The 21292-nt window shown below is 32.1% G+C and overlaps 2 protein-coding genes across 2 annotated transcripts; both read right to left on the bottom strand.

Annotated features, from left to right (window-relative positions):
• Nucleotides 1-790: 790 nt before the first annotated feature.
• Nucleotides 791-8047, bottom strand: LOC130823909 (uncharacterized). Its single transcript, XM_057688741.1, has 7 exons — nucleotides 7734-8047; nucleotides 5388-5519; nucleotides 3649-3881; nucleotides 3480-3562; nucleotides 1893-2004; nucleotides 1287-1361; nucleotides 791-1208 (listed from the first exon to the last, which is right to left on the bottom strand). The coding sequence occupies exons 2-7, from the start codon at nucleotides 5503-5505 to the stop codon at nucleotides 1029-1031; spliced, it is 801 nt and encodes a 266-aa protein (XP_057544724.1). The 5' UTR covers nucleotides 5506-5519; nucleotides 7734-8047; the 3' UTR covers nucleotides 791-1028.
• An 8508-nt stretch (nucleotides 8048-16555) lies between these two features.
• On the bottom strand, nucleotides 16556-20755 carry LOC130826578 (uncharacterized). The gene is made up of 8 exons (XM_057692161.1): nucleotides 20554-20755; nucleotides 19411-19525; nucleotides 18890-18926; nucleotides 18732-18801; nucleotides 18341-18445; nucleotides 17561-17794; nucleotides 17327-17420; nucleotides 16556-16938 (listed from the first exon to the last, which is right to left on the bottom strand). Exons 1-8 carry the CDS (start codon nucleotides 20582-20584, stop codon nucleotides 16854-16856), a joined length of 771 nt encoding a protein of 256 aa, XP_057548144.1. The 5' UTR covers nucleotides 20585-20755; the 3' UTR covers nucleotides 16556-16853.
• Between the last annotated feature and the right edge of the window lie 537 nt (nucleotides 20756-21292).

The raw sequence follows: 21292 nt of genomic DNA, 5'->3' as shown, positions 1-21292 counted from the left end.
AAAGGGAAAGAGGAAAAAGACTGTGGGGTGGGTAACTTAGGGTTTAAATTGGAGGGAGGGATTAATTTGTGTTTAGATTAGGATTGTGTAATTGATTGTTTAGGAAAAAAAAAGAGTAAATTAGTTAAGTTTAATAAGGATATAAAAGTAAATAAGTTAAGTGAAATAAGGGTAAAAATTGCATACAAAAAATGAATATGAAACATTTAAGATGACTTAACCCTAATAAAAATGGGACAATTAGGCTGAATAGAAGGTAGTATATAAAATATTACAAAAAATATTACATGTTTAAAGATAAAGTTTCGTTCATGCATATTAGAAGTGTAGCTATTAAAAAAAAACATATAATAATATTTTAAATACTATTAATTACTTAATTTCGCTCCTTCAAATGGTAATGATCTCTCTTCTCATCTTTCTTTTACACAAGCTTATTCTCTCAATTAGAGCAAAACTTAACATGTCCTCTACATAGACAACATGTATTCTTCATAGGTCATCAACAGTATAAGATCAACTGTAACATTTTTCCTAATTTATCAATCTTGGTGTATTCATAAAATTGTACTTCAAAACTGAGTCTAAAATCCAATCGAAGACCTCCATCTAAAAGGGCTTGTTGATTAGCCATTGCAGTGCAAACATTATAACATGTCCATCAATCACTAATTTCCTTGCAAATTGCGAATAAAAAAAAAATTATGATCGGTTTGAGCCACTTTAGTCTTGAACGAATCGCAAATTCAAAAAGCGAATCAACTGGTGAATTATGTTGCACTACTTATGCACAATAATTCAAATAAGATGACTTCAAGTTCAACAGACTAATTTAAGTGATTAACATGATTGTAGAACATAATTGAATTCCAGCAAAATAATTCAGTATACAAATTCTACAGATACTCCTATTTTACCAATAACTACAACAAAAATTTACTCCTATCTGAAGGCCAAAAAAGGATCATGAATAAATTAGTAATAAAAAATCCTGTAATTCTCCATTAGTAAGAAGACCAGGTGATTAATCACTCACTGAAACCTTCACTAAGATCAGCATCGCTTAGACCACTAAAATCTTCAGGTTCTTCCGTCTCTTCGTCAGCCTCCATTGCGTCTTCTTCTGATTCTTCTTCATCGCTTTCATCATTGTCCTCGTAAATGACCGGGGGAGCGGAGTCATACTCATCAACTCCTTCATCGTCGACCTATTCCACACATACAGGGCAATTAATGAGCTTGAATCAACATCTGAAAACTCGATAATATGCTAATACAACACTTACCCCAGCAAATAAGAGGTCCAAACTGCTAGACAGATGCATTGCAGGGTTAAAATTTGCAACTCTAGATTCTATGAGCTGCAAATGGACAAAAAAACTTGTAAACCAAGATGAAATCCAAAACAACTTACTTCCATGTTAATAAAGTAGAAATATGAGAATCATATGTTAACCTAGTGGTTAAAGAATTTTCATTTTATACTTGTGACTATTGTGAGATACTGAGTTGTGATTGGGATTCAATCCTTATCACTTACCGGAAGGATTATTGTGGGAATTATGAATTACTTCCTGCATTCTACTATACTTGCTACATTTGACTTTTTACGCGGTCCAATGTGATATTTTGATTATTTATATATTGAACCATAGACATCTAAAAATTATAAAAAATTAATATTATGAAAGTATGCGATTAGACGATTCAAACAAAATCCAACATGCGTATATTTTTTCTTACACATTAGCCGCAATATATAAAATAAGCTTAAACGATGAATAGTGCCAATAATTGTAATGTAGCGAGTATTTCAGAACGGAAGAAGTATCATAGAAGCAGGTGAAATCACCAGTCAACTTGCTACGAAAATGTAAGATAAGAAACTTTACCTGGTACAAGGAATTAAGAGCAGGTAAGGAAGATTCTTGGGACATAATCATGCTAGAATGTTGGAGTAGTAAACTTTTTAGCCAAGGAAGGGTACATGCCAAAACCGCACCCCTGCATCAGATTCAAGCTTGTAAGACTCGACCTTTAATGAGCAGCACCATGATACTATTACCAGACAAATGACATTGCAATGCATTCAGACAAGTTGAACAATACAATCAACAGGCAGTACAATCTTACAGCGTTTCTCAGTGACCTTTGCTCAAAGAATTAATTGCCACAAAAAAAGAAACACATCTAAAAGAGCTACACTATTCCAAGCATCACAAAATGTAGCCATCGCCAAGAATTTAGTAGTTTACATAACATATTTGTGAAATCATCTTTCAAGTGTAATAATTTAGCATTTACCGCCCGTTTGGTTGTCGGTACAAAATGTGATAATGGGTATGATTTATAGAGTAAATTTTCATAAATTCACCATTTCATTCCTAGAAGGGGGCCCTTGACACTAGTTCAAGTGTCGTTGTGTGAGTCATGGGTTCTAGTCTTAGAAGCAACCTAAGGTTGCACATATGACGTGAAAATCATTTGACGGTGTTTTCATGAACACTTCCTCCTATGTTTGATGAAACTCCTTGTCCTTGCACATTTGCATACCAACACAACATTTGAGGAACAAAGGTCCGAAACTAAAGAAAAACAATATTCCAACTCTTCAATGGCCTTTATGTTGAACAAATTACAAGCAATACACTGTAAAAATCCAAAAGAACTACTCACTTTCAAGCACTCTTGCAGTGGCAGCAGGCTACTTTGTCTCAAACAGACCATATAAGGCAGTAAAAGAGGCAAGCAATGGATGCTCCGTCCCCAACATAATGAATTTTAAAGGATAGCTATTTAGGCTTTAGAAAACATTAAGTGATAAAGAGCACAACATTCTTTAACAGTCTGGTTTTCAGCTAATAAACAGAGCTACATAGTTATTTCCCAAGTCTCCTAGTCACATGCTACACATACTTCTCCAAGATTCTCTTTAATTTACACTGTACAAAATCTTCTGTTGCTAGCCTCAAATGAAGCACTACTGGTTGTCTTCTTTGACATGTTTGTGTCTTTCTAATTAATAAAAAATGGGAAATTCCTTGTGGTAATCCTCAACTTTCGGCTTTTCCATGAGATAGACAAACCTTTTTTAATTCACATGGTGACCTTAACCTTTCAATTTTCCCCGTGGTAGACAAAAGGGGAGTTTTTTTTGTTAACTTTATCTATTTTTATCCAACATCTGGACATTTATTTCCAAAAACAAACGTCGTAATCACCGTAATTGACCATAAATTTTGAAATCCTGTCGAAATAAGTACTTAATTTAACCAAAAACTTAACATTTTGTCCAACACATCAAAAAGTTGGAAGCTCAAGGTCACTACGCGGATTTCAAAAAACATTTGTGGAAAACCAAAAACTCAAGGTCACCACATGGAATTTCCCTGTAAAAATTCTTGTCTTTAATAGAACATTTCATGCATGTTTATAATGAGCATTATAAATCATCAAACGCACACAACATGCTGATTTACCTTGACTGGATGATGGATAAAATGGAGTTCAGGAGTTTGAAAATGTCAACTGAATTCAGTAGTGAAACAGAATTTGCAATAACCTGCCATTAGATTAATCATGGGTAAGACATATATCTACTCCAAGCGCCAAGGTGAAGTTTTAAAAATCAATTGAGGGAGAACCAACCTTGTCATCTTGATTGTACAAGCAGTCCAACAGAAGAGCACGATCATCAGCATGCAGTGCTTGTTTCAGCAATACATGTACAGAATCCGCACTTGGAGGCTGTGTCTTAGGACGCTCTGCGTTTTCTTGAATTTCTGTATCTTTTTTGTTATCAAGATCTAAAATAGCTAATTGATCTGCCATAGTAGGCTCATTATCATCAATCTGAGTCCCATAAGCATCCTCACCTTTATCTGTGTGAAGAACACGACTGATCACTACTTGCAATTTGCAAGTGCAAAAAAAAAAAAGAAGAAAAAAATATGATATTGTAATAAAATATTCACTTTGACACATTACCAGAGCCTCAGTTCCCCAATCCCACTCATGATCCTTCCACTATATTAGATGATCTCAATTCTCAAGTATAAAAACAAGAACATGTTGAATTCTTGAACTGCCAAAAAATGACAAACAAAGATGATGCTAAGCCTATTTTGGGGAGATAAGAGAAATTCAACAAACAATTTCCATGTCCTAAACCACGGGGTTATGACGTGTGAAGCGATATCACACCACCATCACAACTTTAGTATAATGATGAGAAACGTTCCATTCAGCAGAAAAACAACTAAATCAGTAATCTCAAAACTCAAAAGAAGACTACTTAATCAGATACTACACAATAAAGAGAAGATTCATGCTCCATGAACAAGGAAAAATCTTCAAAAAAAAAAATTCTTTATAGTTGGTGGAAAAACATCAGGTGATCAAAAGGCTAAATCACCGTAAAGCTATCAAAGCTAACTTCAAATTATTTATCTTAATAATACCCAAGCTCTACTTCTCAGACTTAATATTCCTATATAAATTCTTGCATAACCATTGAAAAGGCTTGAAATTTTCACTCCAATCATTCTTTACAGATTTCATATTCAGTCTTAAATTCTGCCAACATATAATCCTTGATTTTGCATACAAAGAAGTACATAGAGACAACAATACCATATCATTCTATTGTCACCACTTAAACTTATATACAATATATACAACTCAATAACCTTAGCCCAAAGATGACAGCTTGGCAAACCTTTGAAAAAACAGGCAGTCTATTTAACAAAATACACAATTATAAGTATGTAAGCAAATCATAAGCCTAAACAATAAAACGACCCACAAGAAACAAAGACTTCCGCCTAGAGAGGATTTAAGGAGTCAATTGTACGAAATTTTACCCTAATAACAAAGAAATTGTTTCAAATTCACCCTCGGTAACAAACATTAAAGGGGTGTTCGGTATGGAAGATTCACTTAACTCACTCCATTACTTAGTTTTTGTTATAAAATTTGTTAACCCAATTCCTTCATAAGGATGATGGGTACCTCCAAATTGTTAGCACCCATTTCTCTATATAAATCAATTCTCTTTCTTTGGTTCTCTCTTCCTTCTCGTTCCCTTTACCAAACAATTAAATATTAACAATAAAAACACTTAACATTACCCTTATCTTTCTTCATACATTCCTTTTCCATTACATTCCCATTTCTCGTACCAAACATCCCCTAAATGGTGCACATGATATAATGAGGAATTTGATATGCTTCATTAAAATCAAAAATCAAAGAAACAATGGTATAAAAAAATCAAAAAACCACTTAATGCCCAAAAACATAAATGAGAGGAAATTTAAGAGAGTATAGATAATTCATTCAGAGGAAATTTAAGAAAGTTAAAGATAATACAACAAATCAATAAATACCATGAATTTTATCTTCTAACAATGGAGCATCATCGTCAGGTGCTCTTCTCTTTTTCTTGGATTTTTTTTTAGAACTATTCTCTGCGAAAACTTCTGAGACCACATCACGTCGACCCATATTACAATTTTTTACTGTCACAAATACAAAATTGTTATTACTTCATATTTCGTCAACAACGACAAAAGATTTTCAAGTAGGGTTTAATCAATACATACCAAAAGAAAAAAAACTGAACCAATTAAATATTCCAAAATTAGGGTAAATTTCATAATCCCAATATGCAAAAACAAAAATTGAAAGACATAAAATATAAAATGGGATATCAATTTAGCTCATGAAGAGAGGTGCGAAGACTGCAAATCGAGTAATAATCTCTCGCAGAGTTTTGGTTTGGAGTTTTGGCTTACGACCAAAGAAACCCAACACTAGTGACTAAGTGGAGTGTTTTTTAACCATAATCTGGCATAATAATCAGTTTTTTAGCTGATTTTAAAGACATTTATTAACCAAAACAACAAATGTAAAGTCAAAAATTAATCTAAAAGCCATTTATCAAACAACCTTTAAATGTTATGTTTTAGATTTCAATAGTAATATATTTATTTATTTATTAATATAATAGAACAACCAATCTCATTAGTTACATACCTAGAAACCAATCCAAAAAACTAATGAAACTAAAATAAAAAGAACTTTCAAAACAATTACATAAACTTATTAGACGACAAGCTAAGAGCCAAAAAACCTATATAAAATATCGGCAAACCACCCTATACTGCATCGTATGCCCTTTAACTATATTCTTCATTCTTCAATCTTCAATCTTCAATAATTTAAAACAATAATTTAAAAGTCATATAATAACTTAATTACATATATAAGATTAATAATTTTTTATTTAAATAATTAATAAACCGTGCTTGGCACGGAAATCTATCTAGTTAATACAATAAATTATGAGAATATACTCTTTATTTTGGGTTATTTTTCTAAGAGACGGTCACAAAATAATTGTTTCTACTAAAAAGGGTCAATTCTTAGCGGATAGAAATAGGATCGAGCATTTTTCCAAAATATAATTCAACTATTTCAAATTCAATTCAAATACTACCGATATAAAATATAAAAATTCTCATAATACTACTATTCTACTACTATGTGCTAGTATATGATTTACTTTTTTTGGCATTCACAAAGTAAATGAATTTGTTTGAGGTATTGAGTACTGACTCAGTAAATCCCGTATAGTGGGAAAGGGTCCAGAAAAGAGGAGGTAAACAAATTAAATCTGTACCTCCTCTAAAAAAGGCAAGAGAAATACAGTTTAAGATATTATAAATAGTGAAAAGTCTTAGTTCTTATATTATCAAACTAAAATGAAACCTTAGAAGCCTTGTAAATTATCTTTTTGCCTACAATTGATCCTAGTTTAAGAAATGACTCTACTGCCATTCAAACAAGTTTCAACTTGTGCCAACAAGTAGTTTAGCCACACACAACGACTTCAATCCTAAACTAGCTTATGAACTAAAACATCATATTACAAATCTAACCACAACACAAAATTTATACTCTAACTCTATATCAAGGTATGATCTAATGAGAAAGCTTCCAATTTTATACTTTTTGCACTAGCATAACTTTTAGGAATTAGTAGACTTAAGCTCTACAATGCAGTGTATTACACCAAATAGTAATGAAAATACTCATGGTGGTATTAATTTACATTCCTACATTATTCAAGTTTAAAGTGATAACAAATGAAAACAATAAAGAAGAAACGATTTATTTAGACACATTATAATAAATATGGCTAAGTTTACGCAACTTACGACAACAATAAACAAGATCACCAATGTCAATCACTATTAACAACAATAATGACCCCATATTACTACACTAACAATAACTACACGAAAGCTAACAATTACTACAATCACTATTATAGTCGACAACCAACACCATTACTAACCACTAACCACTAATATTATTACACTTATCAACCACATTTTAATAAACTTTAAAGTAATGCTTATGGTTAACAATACCCAACAACCATGACAACAAGAATGCTTGAACTCATGACAATGGAAATTATAGTGTCCAACAAAATTCCAACATTTAACACGAAGTTTCCATGTAGTAAGACACCATCGAAATAGCACACAACTATCATTTTTATTGATACTACAAACCCTAATTCATAAATATTCAAATCATCAATCAAGCTCTTACCCATAATAAGATTTAATAGAAAATAGTATAAAATCAACACAACACTCATAAACTTAAAATTCCAATTGGAAACTAAAAAAAATCAATTAAGGGAAAAGAAAATGGCTTACAATAGGTGAAACTAGGAATGGACCAAGAGATTGGAAACTAGGAATGTACTAGTGGTGGGGGGAAAAGCTGCGTGGACAGCCGGTTGTGGCAGCAACCGCAGCCTACTGCTGCTGTGAGAGACGCCCGTTGCTGGTGTCTGTTTGTGGGAGTGAGAGGGAAGAGGAGGTGGCTGTCGGGCTCCGTGGACAGCCGCTAGGGGGCCAGCAGCTGGCGGCACACAAGGGGAAAGGGAGAAGAGAGGGAAAGAGGGAAGGAGGAAGAGGTGAGGCGTGTTTTTTTGCTTCAGAATGTGAGGGAAGGCGTCTCATTCAAAAACCCTAACTCATCCTTTTTTTTTTCTATTTATTTATTTATTTATTTACTTAAATTTATTTTCTTGCGAGGCCCAACTAAAAAACTCATTTTCGTGTGCTCACACATTTTAAATAAAATAATAATTTTGATTCGCACCTCTTTATTTTAAAATCGTAATTATATATATATATATATATATATATATATATATATATATATATATATATATGTTAACATTTAAATTTGTATAAAAAAGAAATTTATTAAAACTAATTCAAAACAATTTAATATAATTATAAAATCCCCAAAATTTATTAAAATATTAATTAATGACGTCAGAAAACTCGGGGTGTTACAGACTACCCCTTAAAAGGAGTTTCGTCCCCGAAACTGGAGTAACAAGGCACCAGTCATGAAAATTTATATTTCTAGCTAACTATTTTAAGCATAACAAATTGACTTAAAGGTGGTGACTTTATAAACACTATTAACAAAAGGATACTCAATCTATCTAAATAGTCATACATATTTGATTTTGAGTATTTATAATCACGCAAATTGACTCAAACAACCAATCAAAAGCATGTAATTATCATACAAATTGAAAACTATCAATCAAAAGCATGTGAATTTGTAATAAGTTGATATCATAGAGGAAAAAAATCATGAAAACGCGCGAAATTCAATCGCATTCTACCCCCTCAAAACTTAGTTACGACCCCCTAACTCAAATAACCTCAAAATAGGACAATCCGAATCTTTTCTATGACCTTATAAGGTCCTATAAATTTCAGGCTTGACTTGCTTTTACTAACAATTCTCAATACTCCTTTCATCGGGCGATACCCTCAGTAGTAATCTCCCATAGTGAACGCATTATAACCTGTAGTAAACCATCTTTCAAGTTTACTAAACATCACAATCCCTTTTTCCTTCACTTATATCTCATAGAACAGTTGACTCGATGAGACGTTTGCTTTATTCACTTTACTTTAATTTACTCACTTTAAATATCATATATGAAAAGGCTGAATAATAGTATAGATCTCAGAATAACAAAAATCTCAAAATATTTTAGAGTGAGGAAGGTCATACTAGAACAATTAAATTAAATATGATTGAATGAGGGAGTTCACTAGGGTGGCACTGGTCTTATTGAGTGACTTTATCCATAAAAGTTGATACGTTTGTATGAGTACAATGCAGTATGTCGAATTTGAATGGTTGCACAATGTAAGATAGCATGGTTACTACATGAAAGAGCGAAGTATTATTAGGACTTGTAAAGAAAGTTGAGTCCAATTATAATAACAGAAAAAAAAAAAAATAAATTTACTTCCGAATAAGTTTCAAAAGAACTACACAAATGTTTTACAAAGGCATGGATGAAGTTGATGGAGTAAGGGTAGCAAAATCATTCCAAGGTAGAATTTAACAACCATTGTCAACTAGTAGATGGACATACATTATAAACTTATACTAAAAAATGATAACATGATTATAAGTTAATTTCAAGACATTTCAACATAGAAAAGTTTTAGGATATAAATGTATACTACTATAACTTCAATTTAAAAGATAAAAACCTCACTTTAATATTTTAACAACTCAATTTACTTCTGAATTATTTATATTAACTTGACAAGTTTATCTCGGAAAAAAAAAATCAAACACTCAATGCTTTACTTTAAAACGTTAATGAGTTATATATATGTAGATGAGAACTTTAGTTATGCAAAGGAATTATTAGGTAACTTATACATTTAGGAAGACATTCTACGATAAACTTTTGAACGAGAACAATATAGAGTATTCATAGTGATTCAATCACTACATTCATAACTATCCCATCTACACAACCTTTTAATTCCATCTTAGTGACCCATTAATACTATTTTTGGATCATCAAACTTAACCAATATTCCCCAAATGATCCATACTATGATAAACATATAATTCTCTAAGTCCTTGCACTTAATCCAAGGAACAAGACATGAGCCTATCCAATTTACTATACTTGACACTTACACTTGCAAGACATTTTCAAAATCGGACAGAAGATCTTTTACTTAACATGCCAGGGTCGGTTAAACGTTACCCATAACTATACTTGACACTTTCGTGCTCTTGTATGCGTTACACAACAATAACTAATCTTTCACGTCATCGGGTACATAATCTCTTTACTTAAAAACATACTTTAAGCTTTTACATAACTTCTTGATTATAATTCAGGATTCAATACATGATTAAACCAAAACTCACACTCATGCTACCACGTTACAATTCATATAACATGCTACATATAATACCTCAATTACTTAAGTAAGTATGATTTGATAATAACCCACATTGTTATACTTAGTGATGATACATCAATACATGATCTGTAACACCCCGTAATTTATCGGGTCTAGAAATAAATAAAGTATAATAAAATAAAGTATAACAAAATAAAATAAATAAGTAATATTAAATTATGCTACTTTAAATAGTTAATTATAAGTATTTAAGTAGGTTAATTTTAACGGTAACGAGTTTTATCGTGTGACGTTTCTTTTCGGTTATGACAATAACACAATAATTACTCAATTAATTAATTAATTAATTAAAAAAAAAATTAAGGAGGGAATGGGAAAGGGGCAGCCGGTTGGGTGAAGGGAATGGGAGGAGTTTTGTAACTCCTCTCATAATGGGATTTTATGGCACAATTAGTGACTAATAATGCCTATTAATCCTTAAACCTCAATGGAACTCTTCACATTTTTTTAATTCCCAAAGGAAATCACAACAAAATCAGAAAAAATTCCTTCCCTTATTTCTGGATTTCGGCTGTCTCAAAGAAAATAAAAAAAAAAAATTCTTTTGGTGTTCAATTCAATCTTTTGTTCAAGGGGTAAGTTTAGTTGAATTGTTATTATAAATTTTATTCAAAAAGATTTCTAAGGTGAAGTATATTTTTATGTATGATGATATCCTATGATTTTTAGGAGGATTGAATATACATTCTTTTATATATAATTTTCTCTACTAATCCTTTAATAAACTTCAATTTTGTTAAAAGGATTGGGTTATGTTTTCTTTTGATTTAAATTCTTTAACAAATTTTAATTTGTTAAAAGAATTAAGTTAATATTGATATTTAAATAAATTTCTTTTATGGTTCACATATCTCTAACTAAATTACAATTTGTTAGTAGGAATTTTAAGTGTATGAATTAAGTAATGTAGGTATCCATGAGTTTATAAATCCTTTAACAAAATTTGATTTGTTTAAAGGATTGTCCTTATATATATATGTTTTGGTTCTAAAATGATGATGTATGATTCTCTACAAAATTTTAATTTGATAAGAGAGTCAAGTATTTAATTTAATTATCATGGTTTATGAAACTTTAATTGCTCTTGAAGGATCTTGTGGATGAGTATGTCTTAAGTTGCTAGTTTTATGTTTTTGATGATGGTTTAGATTGTTGATGGGATTTTATGTATTGTTAAAAGTGTGGAAATATCAAGTGGATTGTGTGATAGGAGATTTGGTTTTAATTGTTTTATTTTAGTAAAATGTAAATTTGGTTTTTGGTTAGGTGTATTTTGGTATGGAGATTTAAAAAGGATTAAAATAATTTAAATAGGAAAAAAATATATATATAAAATAAAAAAAAAAAAAAAATTTAAGTAGAAGGAATTTCGGACAGCAGCTGCTGCCTCGGTAGTGGCGCCCCGATCCGAGTGTTGGGTGTGTTTCGTTGTTGTTTTATTTAACCGATGCGTTTTAAAACTCGTTAAAACGCTTAAAATAATTAAAAATAGTAATCGGATGCTAGAAATTATGAAATTTGGTACCCAAGATAATTGATGCGTTCCGGAGGCAGCGATGAAGTTGGATTTTTAATTTGAATTTTCTAAACTGTCCGAAATGACCATAAAAGTTTCTGGTCAGAATGTGAATTTGGAACTAATAGGAGTTTGATGAAAACATTTGAAATTATCAAGTCTTAGTGATATCTTAATGATATTGAGTGGATTAAATGTGTAAACACGGTCTAATACGTGATCGTTTTGTGTTATTTAGGACCTCGTTTCATAAGAGGGCGAAATTTTAATTGTGCTTGAACAACGTGTGTTTGCAACGTTCAAAGGTACACGCTTAGACCATACTGTTTATATGGTTGTGCAAGTAATGTTGTTTTATTCCTAATCAAGGCATTGTAATCACATAAGGATTAGACACCTCAAATAATATGAAATAATTATGTGGAAATTGAGAATTTATGGATATGTTACCCAAAAGGGTTAACAAATAAATTGGAAAACTATCAACTATTTTTTCCATGGCATTCAGGGATCTTTATGGTCACCATGGGGGTATGCATACTTAGCCTTTGGCGACCCGAACAAGACGGGCAACGTCTTAGGTAGGTGGTTGCCTTGGGATTTGCTCTCCCAAGTGTATTCCACCAAACAAATTTGAAATATGACTTGTACGACCCGAACAGGACGGGCAACGTTACAAGGTTGGAAATAATGAATAAAGATTACATAATAGAGCCTTTGCATGCTAGGGTAAACACAATGCTTGTATTCAACCTGTTTTGTATATGTATGAAGTCTCTGACGTGTATTGGTTGTTCTTTGGAACCTGCGACGTGTTATCATACGACGTGCAGCAGGTTAACTGCAGGAGGGGGCTGGAGTGAGGATTCAGCTTAGAACCCGTAACTATCAAGTCTAGACTTACTTTGTAATGAGTCTAAATACCTCAGTTTATGTAACCAAAGTTTATGATGTTTTTTTTTATCTCGTACAACTTTTAGCTAGTCTAGAGGCCGGTGGGCTCTCGAGTTGTATGTAAAGACTTCCGCTGTTTTGTTTGGTTTTGTTTTGTTTGGCGCTGTATTCTTTGTTGACCATATTCCTTTACCGTTGGAACGTTGACGATCCGAGTAAGGATGAGTTTCCTTGCATCCGTTTGTGAGCCGGATTCATGTTTTCACATGATTTTTTTCCGAGTCACTTAAACCGGGCCGTTACATGATCTCAACTCTATATATTCAACTTAATAACTTTACTTATCATAACATAATCCTAACCTTTTACTTAACATAAAATGCTCTTTTCATTAATCATATATGATCAAATCATTTTATAACATATTAGATTATACGTGATCACTCGATTAGTAGATTCACAGATCAAATTAATAACTCAGAACATAATACATGTTTCAAGTATATGATCCAATTATATGTACCACATTTTAGCAAGTTATTAAAGTTAATAATTATACGTTCACATCCATGATACTAATATACATATAAGAACTCGATTTCAATGAGCAATCAATGGAAAATTCTTTGTAAACCAATTTAGACTTACTGGAGGGGTGAAAACACATTTTAGAATCAATTTAGTAGGATAACTAGATCAAAACCAAATTGGATAATTTGGTAGCAATACACTTGACATATCTGTCTAAACAAATGACCTCGAATTATTACTGAACGAATTCAATATGTTATAAACACTTTTAAGCATGTGTTATTTTAATTTGATGTGAAATTAGTCAAATCGTCTAGGAATTAGTTCAGAGTCTTCGATAACTTAATAGAGGAAAACGACTCGAATTACTTGTTAGAATTTCTACTGTCATTCTTGCGTCAACAACTTTCGATTCTTCATATTCTAACATACTCCATCAATATTAGTAATCACACAAAATACCATTTAGATCCATAGTTATCCATATATCGTCAATGATCTAAGACAATAACCAATAGTCTCCAATTTACTCTACTCCAAGGTGTAAATACATCATTACCAATTTCAACAACATGAATAAAATTATTACCATTTGATTTACATTAAACACCAACTTGACTTCAAAAACCATAATATTATTCTTAATTTATGATTAAGACTTTATTTACAGGCTATCTTATCAATAATCTAACCAAATAACTTCATTTACAGTCATGTCAACCTCCTATCATATTAGTTCCATATACTTATTCTTGTTTAAATCACTCACAATCCTATTTGCACGGTTATTAATCATATTCGAAAGGACTTTAATCTTCACTTCATATACTATAATGAATGAATGCACTGGACTCATGAAAATATTTAATCACATAATTAAAGAGTGAAAATCTTTGTATATTATCATATCAAAACTCATAAAGCTTAATGGAAACCTATTCACATGAACGAAAATTCATGCATATAAGACCAAAGTTTATGCTATCCTCACCATCAAGAGTAAATACCAGGTGCAACTAGCTTCTCTATAATTCTATTATTCATACTTTGTTTTTCATAATTAATACCTATTACGCAACTCATGAATTGCCCAAAATATGTAATAACTGTCATTTATACTCGATAATACATAAATCAACTCTAATAATTTGTAAAATCATATCATCATTCAAACCACAATCATAACTTTTAATTATAATAATAACACACATGAGAATGACTCTTATAACATGCTAAACTAAACAAACTATATATTTATCTATGCACGTGCAATGATAATCATTATGCATGAATATGTAATATGAGCCTATCACATATCTACGCAAACTTTCACGAATAACTTCTAACTTCGAGCAATTTCTCAATGAATTCGAAAACACAAAGCATCAAAAATAGAAACCACTGGCTCTGGTAACCACCTGTAACACCCCTGAATTTTCGATCCCTTATACGAAACTCAGACTGCAAAAGACGGGAGGAAATTCGGGTGTTACATTGAAATAAAATAAATAAGATGATATTAAATTTTAAAAGAAATTATAAGTAGAAATTTCGACAGCATCTCTGCTAACCATCGAACATGTAGTAGAGCAATTACCACAATAAAACATTAAACTAATCTAAGGCATCATTGCCTTTAAAATTTTACACCATGGCGGAATGATTCATCGCTGGCTTCTCAAATCAACATACCAAGCACGAATAGTAGTTCCAGTGTTAACGCTTGCGTTTTAAAATGACTTAACTCTTTAAAAACCATACAAAGTTATAAACTACACAGCGGAAAGACAAATATACAAAGGAGTACACCAGGCCTCATAACGAAACTTATACAACCAAAATTTACAAAAGATAAACAAGTGCTACAAAATCGAAAGATATCAGTATGACACGGGTTATGCTTCGCCCTCATCACTCTCCCCCAATGCAATGCAATGCAAAAGAAGCTTCAATACCTGCCACGCCTGTCTATGTTCCTCCTGCTGCTCGACATCAGACCAAAGGCCAATGTATCATAGCAGGACAATCATAGAAAGTCATCAAACAATCAAACATAAACACAAACACATACACGTTAGTAACTAGCATCAAATATAATAAGGCCAACTACTAGGTAACATTATGTTATACAACAACATAAGATGATTTCATAAGACACAAGTACAGATAGTAACCGTTTATTATCCACCTATACTTCTTAATCTCATTACATCCTTTCCAACCCGAACCATGTGTTCTTGAGTAGAATACAGGTCTTCACACTCCTCTTTTCAAAGCATAAACTCTAGTAAAACATGCGTAGTATCAACTCAGCCAAGGCATTAACAAGGGACCTTATAGGGCTTGTCTATCTTAAAGTAAGTGTGATCATAGTCTATCTTTGGGACTGGTAACTCCCTTGAGGTAACTTAACTTAAGCGCACTTCTCATTAGAACTACTCTATCATTAAATAAATTTTCTATCAATGAGTAAACTTTCTATCAATAGCAATTTTTACATTTTAATTGTAAAGTATTTCATGAATTTTCAACTAACAAAAATAATCTAATATTTTATACCAATTAAGCGACTAAATATATGAAGTTTTAATACATTGAAGTTCTTAAAAAGAAATAATTATTATGTCTCACTTTTTTTAAAGTATAAATACAACGTTTATATTTTAAATTGTAAAAATTGATAAAATTTTAAATTAGACAATGGTCCAAAATATAACAAAGTTGCAATTCAAACAAACAACTACACTTAATAATTTAACCCAAATTTAAACCCTAAGATCATAAACTCATAATCAGATCAAAATCCATTAAGTCCAACACCCATGGCATCCATACTATGGAGTCATCCACCAACTGATTTCATGACAAATTCCCGAAATAGTAAAATTTTCATGATGTTGGTTGTTGACTATTAAAAATTTAGAGCTACACGCCTACACACATGAGACTATTACACACATGACGAGAAGCAACGAAGAGTGTTTGTTGTTTTTATTGGCTTTTAAACTAATTTAATAAATTAAATTATTTAGGATGATATTTGGTAAAATTATGTATTAATCATTGATTGTTTATTAGTGAAAAATAAATCAATAAGCTTATAGTAATTGAAAAAAAGCTAAAGAAAACTAATCTTTTCATTTTGACATAAAAATTAGTTTTTTCAGCTTATTTAAAAGACATTTGATTACCAAAACAACAAATTTAAGTCAAAAATCAATTTAAAAACCAATTATCAAATAACCTTTAAATTTTATGTTTCAGATTTCAACAGTAAAATATTTATTTATTTATATAATAGAACAACCAATCTCATTAGTTACATACCTAGAAACCAATCCAAAAGAACTAATGAAACAAAAACAAAAAGAACTTTCAAAACAATTACATAAACTTATTAGAGGACAGGCTAAGAGCCGAAAAACGTATATAGAATATCTGCAAACCACCCTATACTGTATTGTATGCCCTTTACTATATTCTTCATTCTTCAATCAACCATTTCATTTATATCTTGTTTACATTGATCTCAAATAATCTTTCAATAAATTTTAATCCATCCCTCAACGAAAACATTCGAGCCCCAACCTTGATACCAAGAAATTGCACACTTCATCCATCTCCCTTGGAACTGTGTAATGCCCAAGTCTGCATAGCCGAACATATATGTTAGATTATATAACATATTTTAGAGCTTTGACTATCGGCTCAACTTTTTGATTTAGTTAATTCCTTAACATGGTATCTGAACAAAGAGGTCATGAGTTTTAATCTCAGCCACGTCTCATTTAAAGTGAAATATTTAATGTCAGGTATAAGAAGGGTACGTGTTACATCCCCACTTTACTTAAAGGATTGTTGTGTGAGGAGACGTGCTAGAATCTATAAAATATTTTAGGGCCTCAACCATGAGCTTAATACTTTTGATTGAGTTGATTTCTTGACGTTATAGTTTGTCAGTTGAAATGATTTATATGAAGCCAATAAACCGTGAAGATAATTAATTGTTCATTGCAAGAGAACTAAATTTTCATACCCATTATGGCTCGAGAATGTAAGAAGTTGGAATCCAGCATAAGTTAAGGCATGAGCTGATTTCTCTCCGAATTTGAATGAGACTACTTCGTCAGCTGCAACAGGAAAATTGTATGATTAGCAACACAAACATATACACTTAACTGACATATCATGTCGAGAAACCAATTCAACTAAAAACTCAAACTTATAATTATAGCGACAAGCTATATTACTCGAAGACTAAGGGACTTACATTTGCCATGACACAGGAAAATCGGCAAGGATGCAGCCCTCCTTGCTGCATCATGTGAACATCCAATCTTATTCCTAAGGGTTCTAGAACCAGGAAGCCAACCACTGAGTCCTACTATTGCCCTTAAGTTTATTGGATAAAAGTTACCATTAGCATACTTTCCTACGGCAAAACAGGATGCTGAATAGAGTGCAACTGCTGCACCCATACTGAATCCTCCAATACCAAGTTTTACTGTTAAATACAAGCCAAGATATCGTCAGAATGTAACAATGCAAATACATATAATAGTTTTTTTAGGTGTTTGGATGTTTGGATTTTACGTTCGCTTTTAGGTTGACTTTTGGATTTTGGCCGTTGGTCGGTCAAACAACAAAAAAAAATGTTTTGTTTCAGCTGAAAAATTGACTTATAAGCCAAAATAAAAAATTAGCTTTTTACTTGTTGACCCACTTTTTCTCTAATAAACAGCCAGCAGTCGATCTCTAAATTTTCCAAACATCTCCGTAAAAACCTGACTTTTTCAACTAGTTTAAAAGCCAACAAAAGACCAATTTTTTTAGCTGGTCAAACGAGCCAACAAACAACGGCCAACGGCTAAATTGACATAACACCCCCTTTAAATAAGTACTTCTACATGGGTTTGTCTGGGAGATGACAATTAGCTGGAGTTGTTGCTGATTTAGCCATTTGAAAATATTGATTGTTTGACCAAACAAAAAGCCAAAACACCTCCATATATTTTGTGGATATTTTGTGGTGGAAAGTTTAGACATTTACCATCAGCTGGCTCAGTTGACAACAGATTTGCAATATGTGCAGCTGAGGCATCCAATCCTTCAAAATCATCCGGACTATCCTCTGATATTTCAGCTACATCAAACCCTATAATACAATGAAGCAACTTCGGTGATTATTCTTTCCAAAAACTAGAAGTTTAAATGCCCTGTTTGGTTAACGATATTAAAGGGTTGCAATCGAAAACATTTGATGAAACTTGTTATGTCATACGATTGTAATTAAGCTCTCTTTCTCATGAATTCGAGTAGAAGAAGCATGACTATAAACCTTGTCGTGTAATTCTCCCAGCTAAATCAAAGTACATTTTCGTACCATTCCTATAATTTAATACCAATAACCAAATGAGCCATATGAAAGAAGGCGTTCTTACATGATGTGCATGTAAATCCACCGAGTAATGCAACAGGACGAGTAGGAGCAGTTGGGCATATAAACTTAACCTGTAAAAATGTGGAACTGTATTAAAACAAAGTATTCAATGATCAGTTTGGCAAGATATAACATTTGGTAACAAATGAGTTTGCTTACATTTGGAAGTGGGAGAGATTCCAAGAGTTGACAAGCACTGCAAGAACATCAAAGGCATAAAATTAATCAGAGGAACTGGCTAAAGAAAGCAATGGTAGCTCTAGAGAAAAATAGAGTAATTTGAAACATAGTGCAAAAATACGGCAAATGTCTCAATAAGTGGATGGTTTTCTTTGTTGTTTCGGCATATATTGATTAGATTCTGTAAGCTCAAAAGCCTTTATAATGTGGCATAAAATAATCTACTAGAAGCACTATTAGCAAGTAGCAACCCACAAACAAATTAGTAGATTTTTGTTATCGTAGTAATGATGGAGAATCCCGTACAGGCACATGGATTGAAGAATTATGTGTTGCGGTAAGTGGTGAAAATCGAACTCTTGTCATAAGGGTGTAAGGGAAATCCTTCAATGACTAGACGAACTTAAGATTCTCAAGTAAAGGAATCAACTCCTTGAATTCAATTTAGCTAGTCAATGCAACAAATGAACATCAAGAAGATCGTAAGGGAGAATGTGAACCTTGCACCATTATCACCAAGTCCATGTAGCCAAACAATTGTTGCAAGGTGCCTTCCTTTTGGCCTAACCACATGGGTCCTTCCAAATTCAAAGGTTCTCCTACCACTTCTTGCACCTAATCATGAGCATGAATACAAAGTTTAGAAGAAACATCATAAATCAACTCCATTCTTTCAATGCTACAACATAATACAATAATAACCTCATTTCAAAGATAGAAAATATTTGAATTTTTCTTCTCTATTAATTCTGATTTTCAACAATCTCAATCCATATTTACTTATTAAAAACAAAAAATGCTCTTATGTATTATAAAATATCAAAAAAAAGTTACTAAAATTGTGTTGGGCATAGTTTTTTAAGTAGTTCCTTGAGCTAGTGTTTTGTAAAAGCTAATAAAACTAGCACCTTTTGAGGTATTGTTTAGCAAAGAGTAGCTACAATAACCTTTTAATTAAAACACATGTTAATAACCCCACAACTAATATTTTTCCAACAATCTACTTCAAACAACTAATAACTAACAATTATTAGTTCATTGCTCAACAGCTACAACTAATGATCACACTTACAACTACTTTTATTAAACCCACACAAAAAATGGATCATATTTCTTCCCTTAGCTCGTAGATAGTCTCACCATGAAACGAGTCCATTTAATCAGCTTATTTCTCTAATTAATCACTTTAAAATTATAAGTAACCACTTTAACACTCTAATTAAATGTACATGACCAGCCAATAAAGACGGTCTCACTCATTTAAGAATTTGTGTTCTTCCCTATCTCTAAGGCCCTCCCCAATGATATAGGTAAACACTAATTAAACAAGGTTAGATTTACGGAATTTTACTTGTGCACATAAAGATAGGCATTAAAGCAAACCAATAACCCCACATATACTAAAGAAAACTGTTAAATTATATAATATATTTTGGGCTTCAACCATAAGTTTAAACTTTTGGTTGAGCTGGTTCCTTGACATGGTATCAAAAGCCTACGTGACAGAAGGTCACGGATTCATTTGAAAGTGGAATATTTCGCGCCAAACCCAAATGTAAATCATGCAACAACTACCATATTTGAGGCAGGGAACCTAACACAAAAGGGCACAATTTAAGTGCCATGGAGAAGTATGAACTAACCAGAGCCAGTTGAGTAATTGGAATAGCTCATATTGAAGTTGCAGAATAGTGTACAGTTAAGTAATCCTATTAGTTGAAAGTGAGATTATTGTCTAATAATTGGGAGTAGAATGCAATGAAATAAAACCCAGGTGAGACATCCTATTTATATACACAAAAAAAGAGTGGAGTAAGAATATATGAATATGCATTAAAACATCAAGGAGAAAGGAGTAAGGAGGTGTATTTTGTGTTTGTATACAGCTGCACTTTATGCCTATAAAGAAGTTCAATATTAAAGGAGAGGCATACATGAAAAGGAGAGACAAAAGCTGGAAATCTTTAAGTTTTATGGAAAAGGAATCAAAACTCATTTCCATTCCAAAAATCACATTCATCTCCCTGCTCTGCCTCAGTATTCTGTTTTCTACTATTCTTTTTTTAAAAAAAAAAACAAAAAAACAAAAATTGACAGACAGACATCAACTCAATCAAAAACTTAAGCCGATTGTTGTACTCTTATATTATTTACTCATCACGCGTTGAACCAGGGGCGTATGTAGACCCGGGCTGGCATGGGCTATGACCTGGGTCATGAAAATAGAGCAGTATGTTAAACTGATGTTCAGTATTCGAATTCAGATGTTCTATGCGCTTTGATAAAGGCATTTCCAACTAATTACGCCATGCCAATGAGAGGTCATATAATATTGGTCCAAATAATAAATATTTTTTGGATTCGCCCCTAAGTCACCTTCTC

Source organism: Amaranthus tricolor, chromosome 1 (genome assembly GCF_026212465.1).
Source record: "Amaranthus tricolor cultivar Red isolate AtriRed21 chromosome 1, ASM2621246v1, whole genome shotgun sequence".
Taxonomy (NCBI): Eukaryota; Viridiplantae; Streptophyta; class Magnoliopsida; order Caryophyllales; family Amaranthaceae; genus Amaranthus; species Amaranthus tricolor.
Note: the sequence above shows the minus strand (reverse complement) of the source record. Positions and strands in the feature narration are given on the sequence as shown.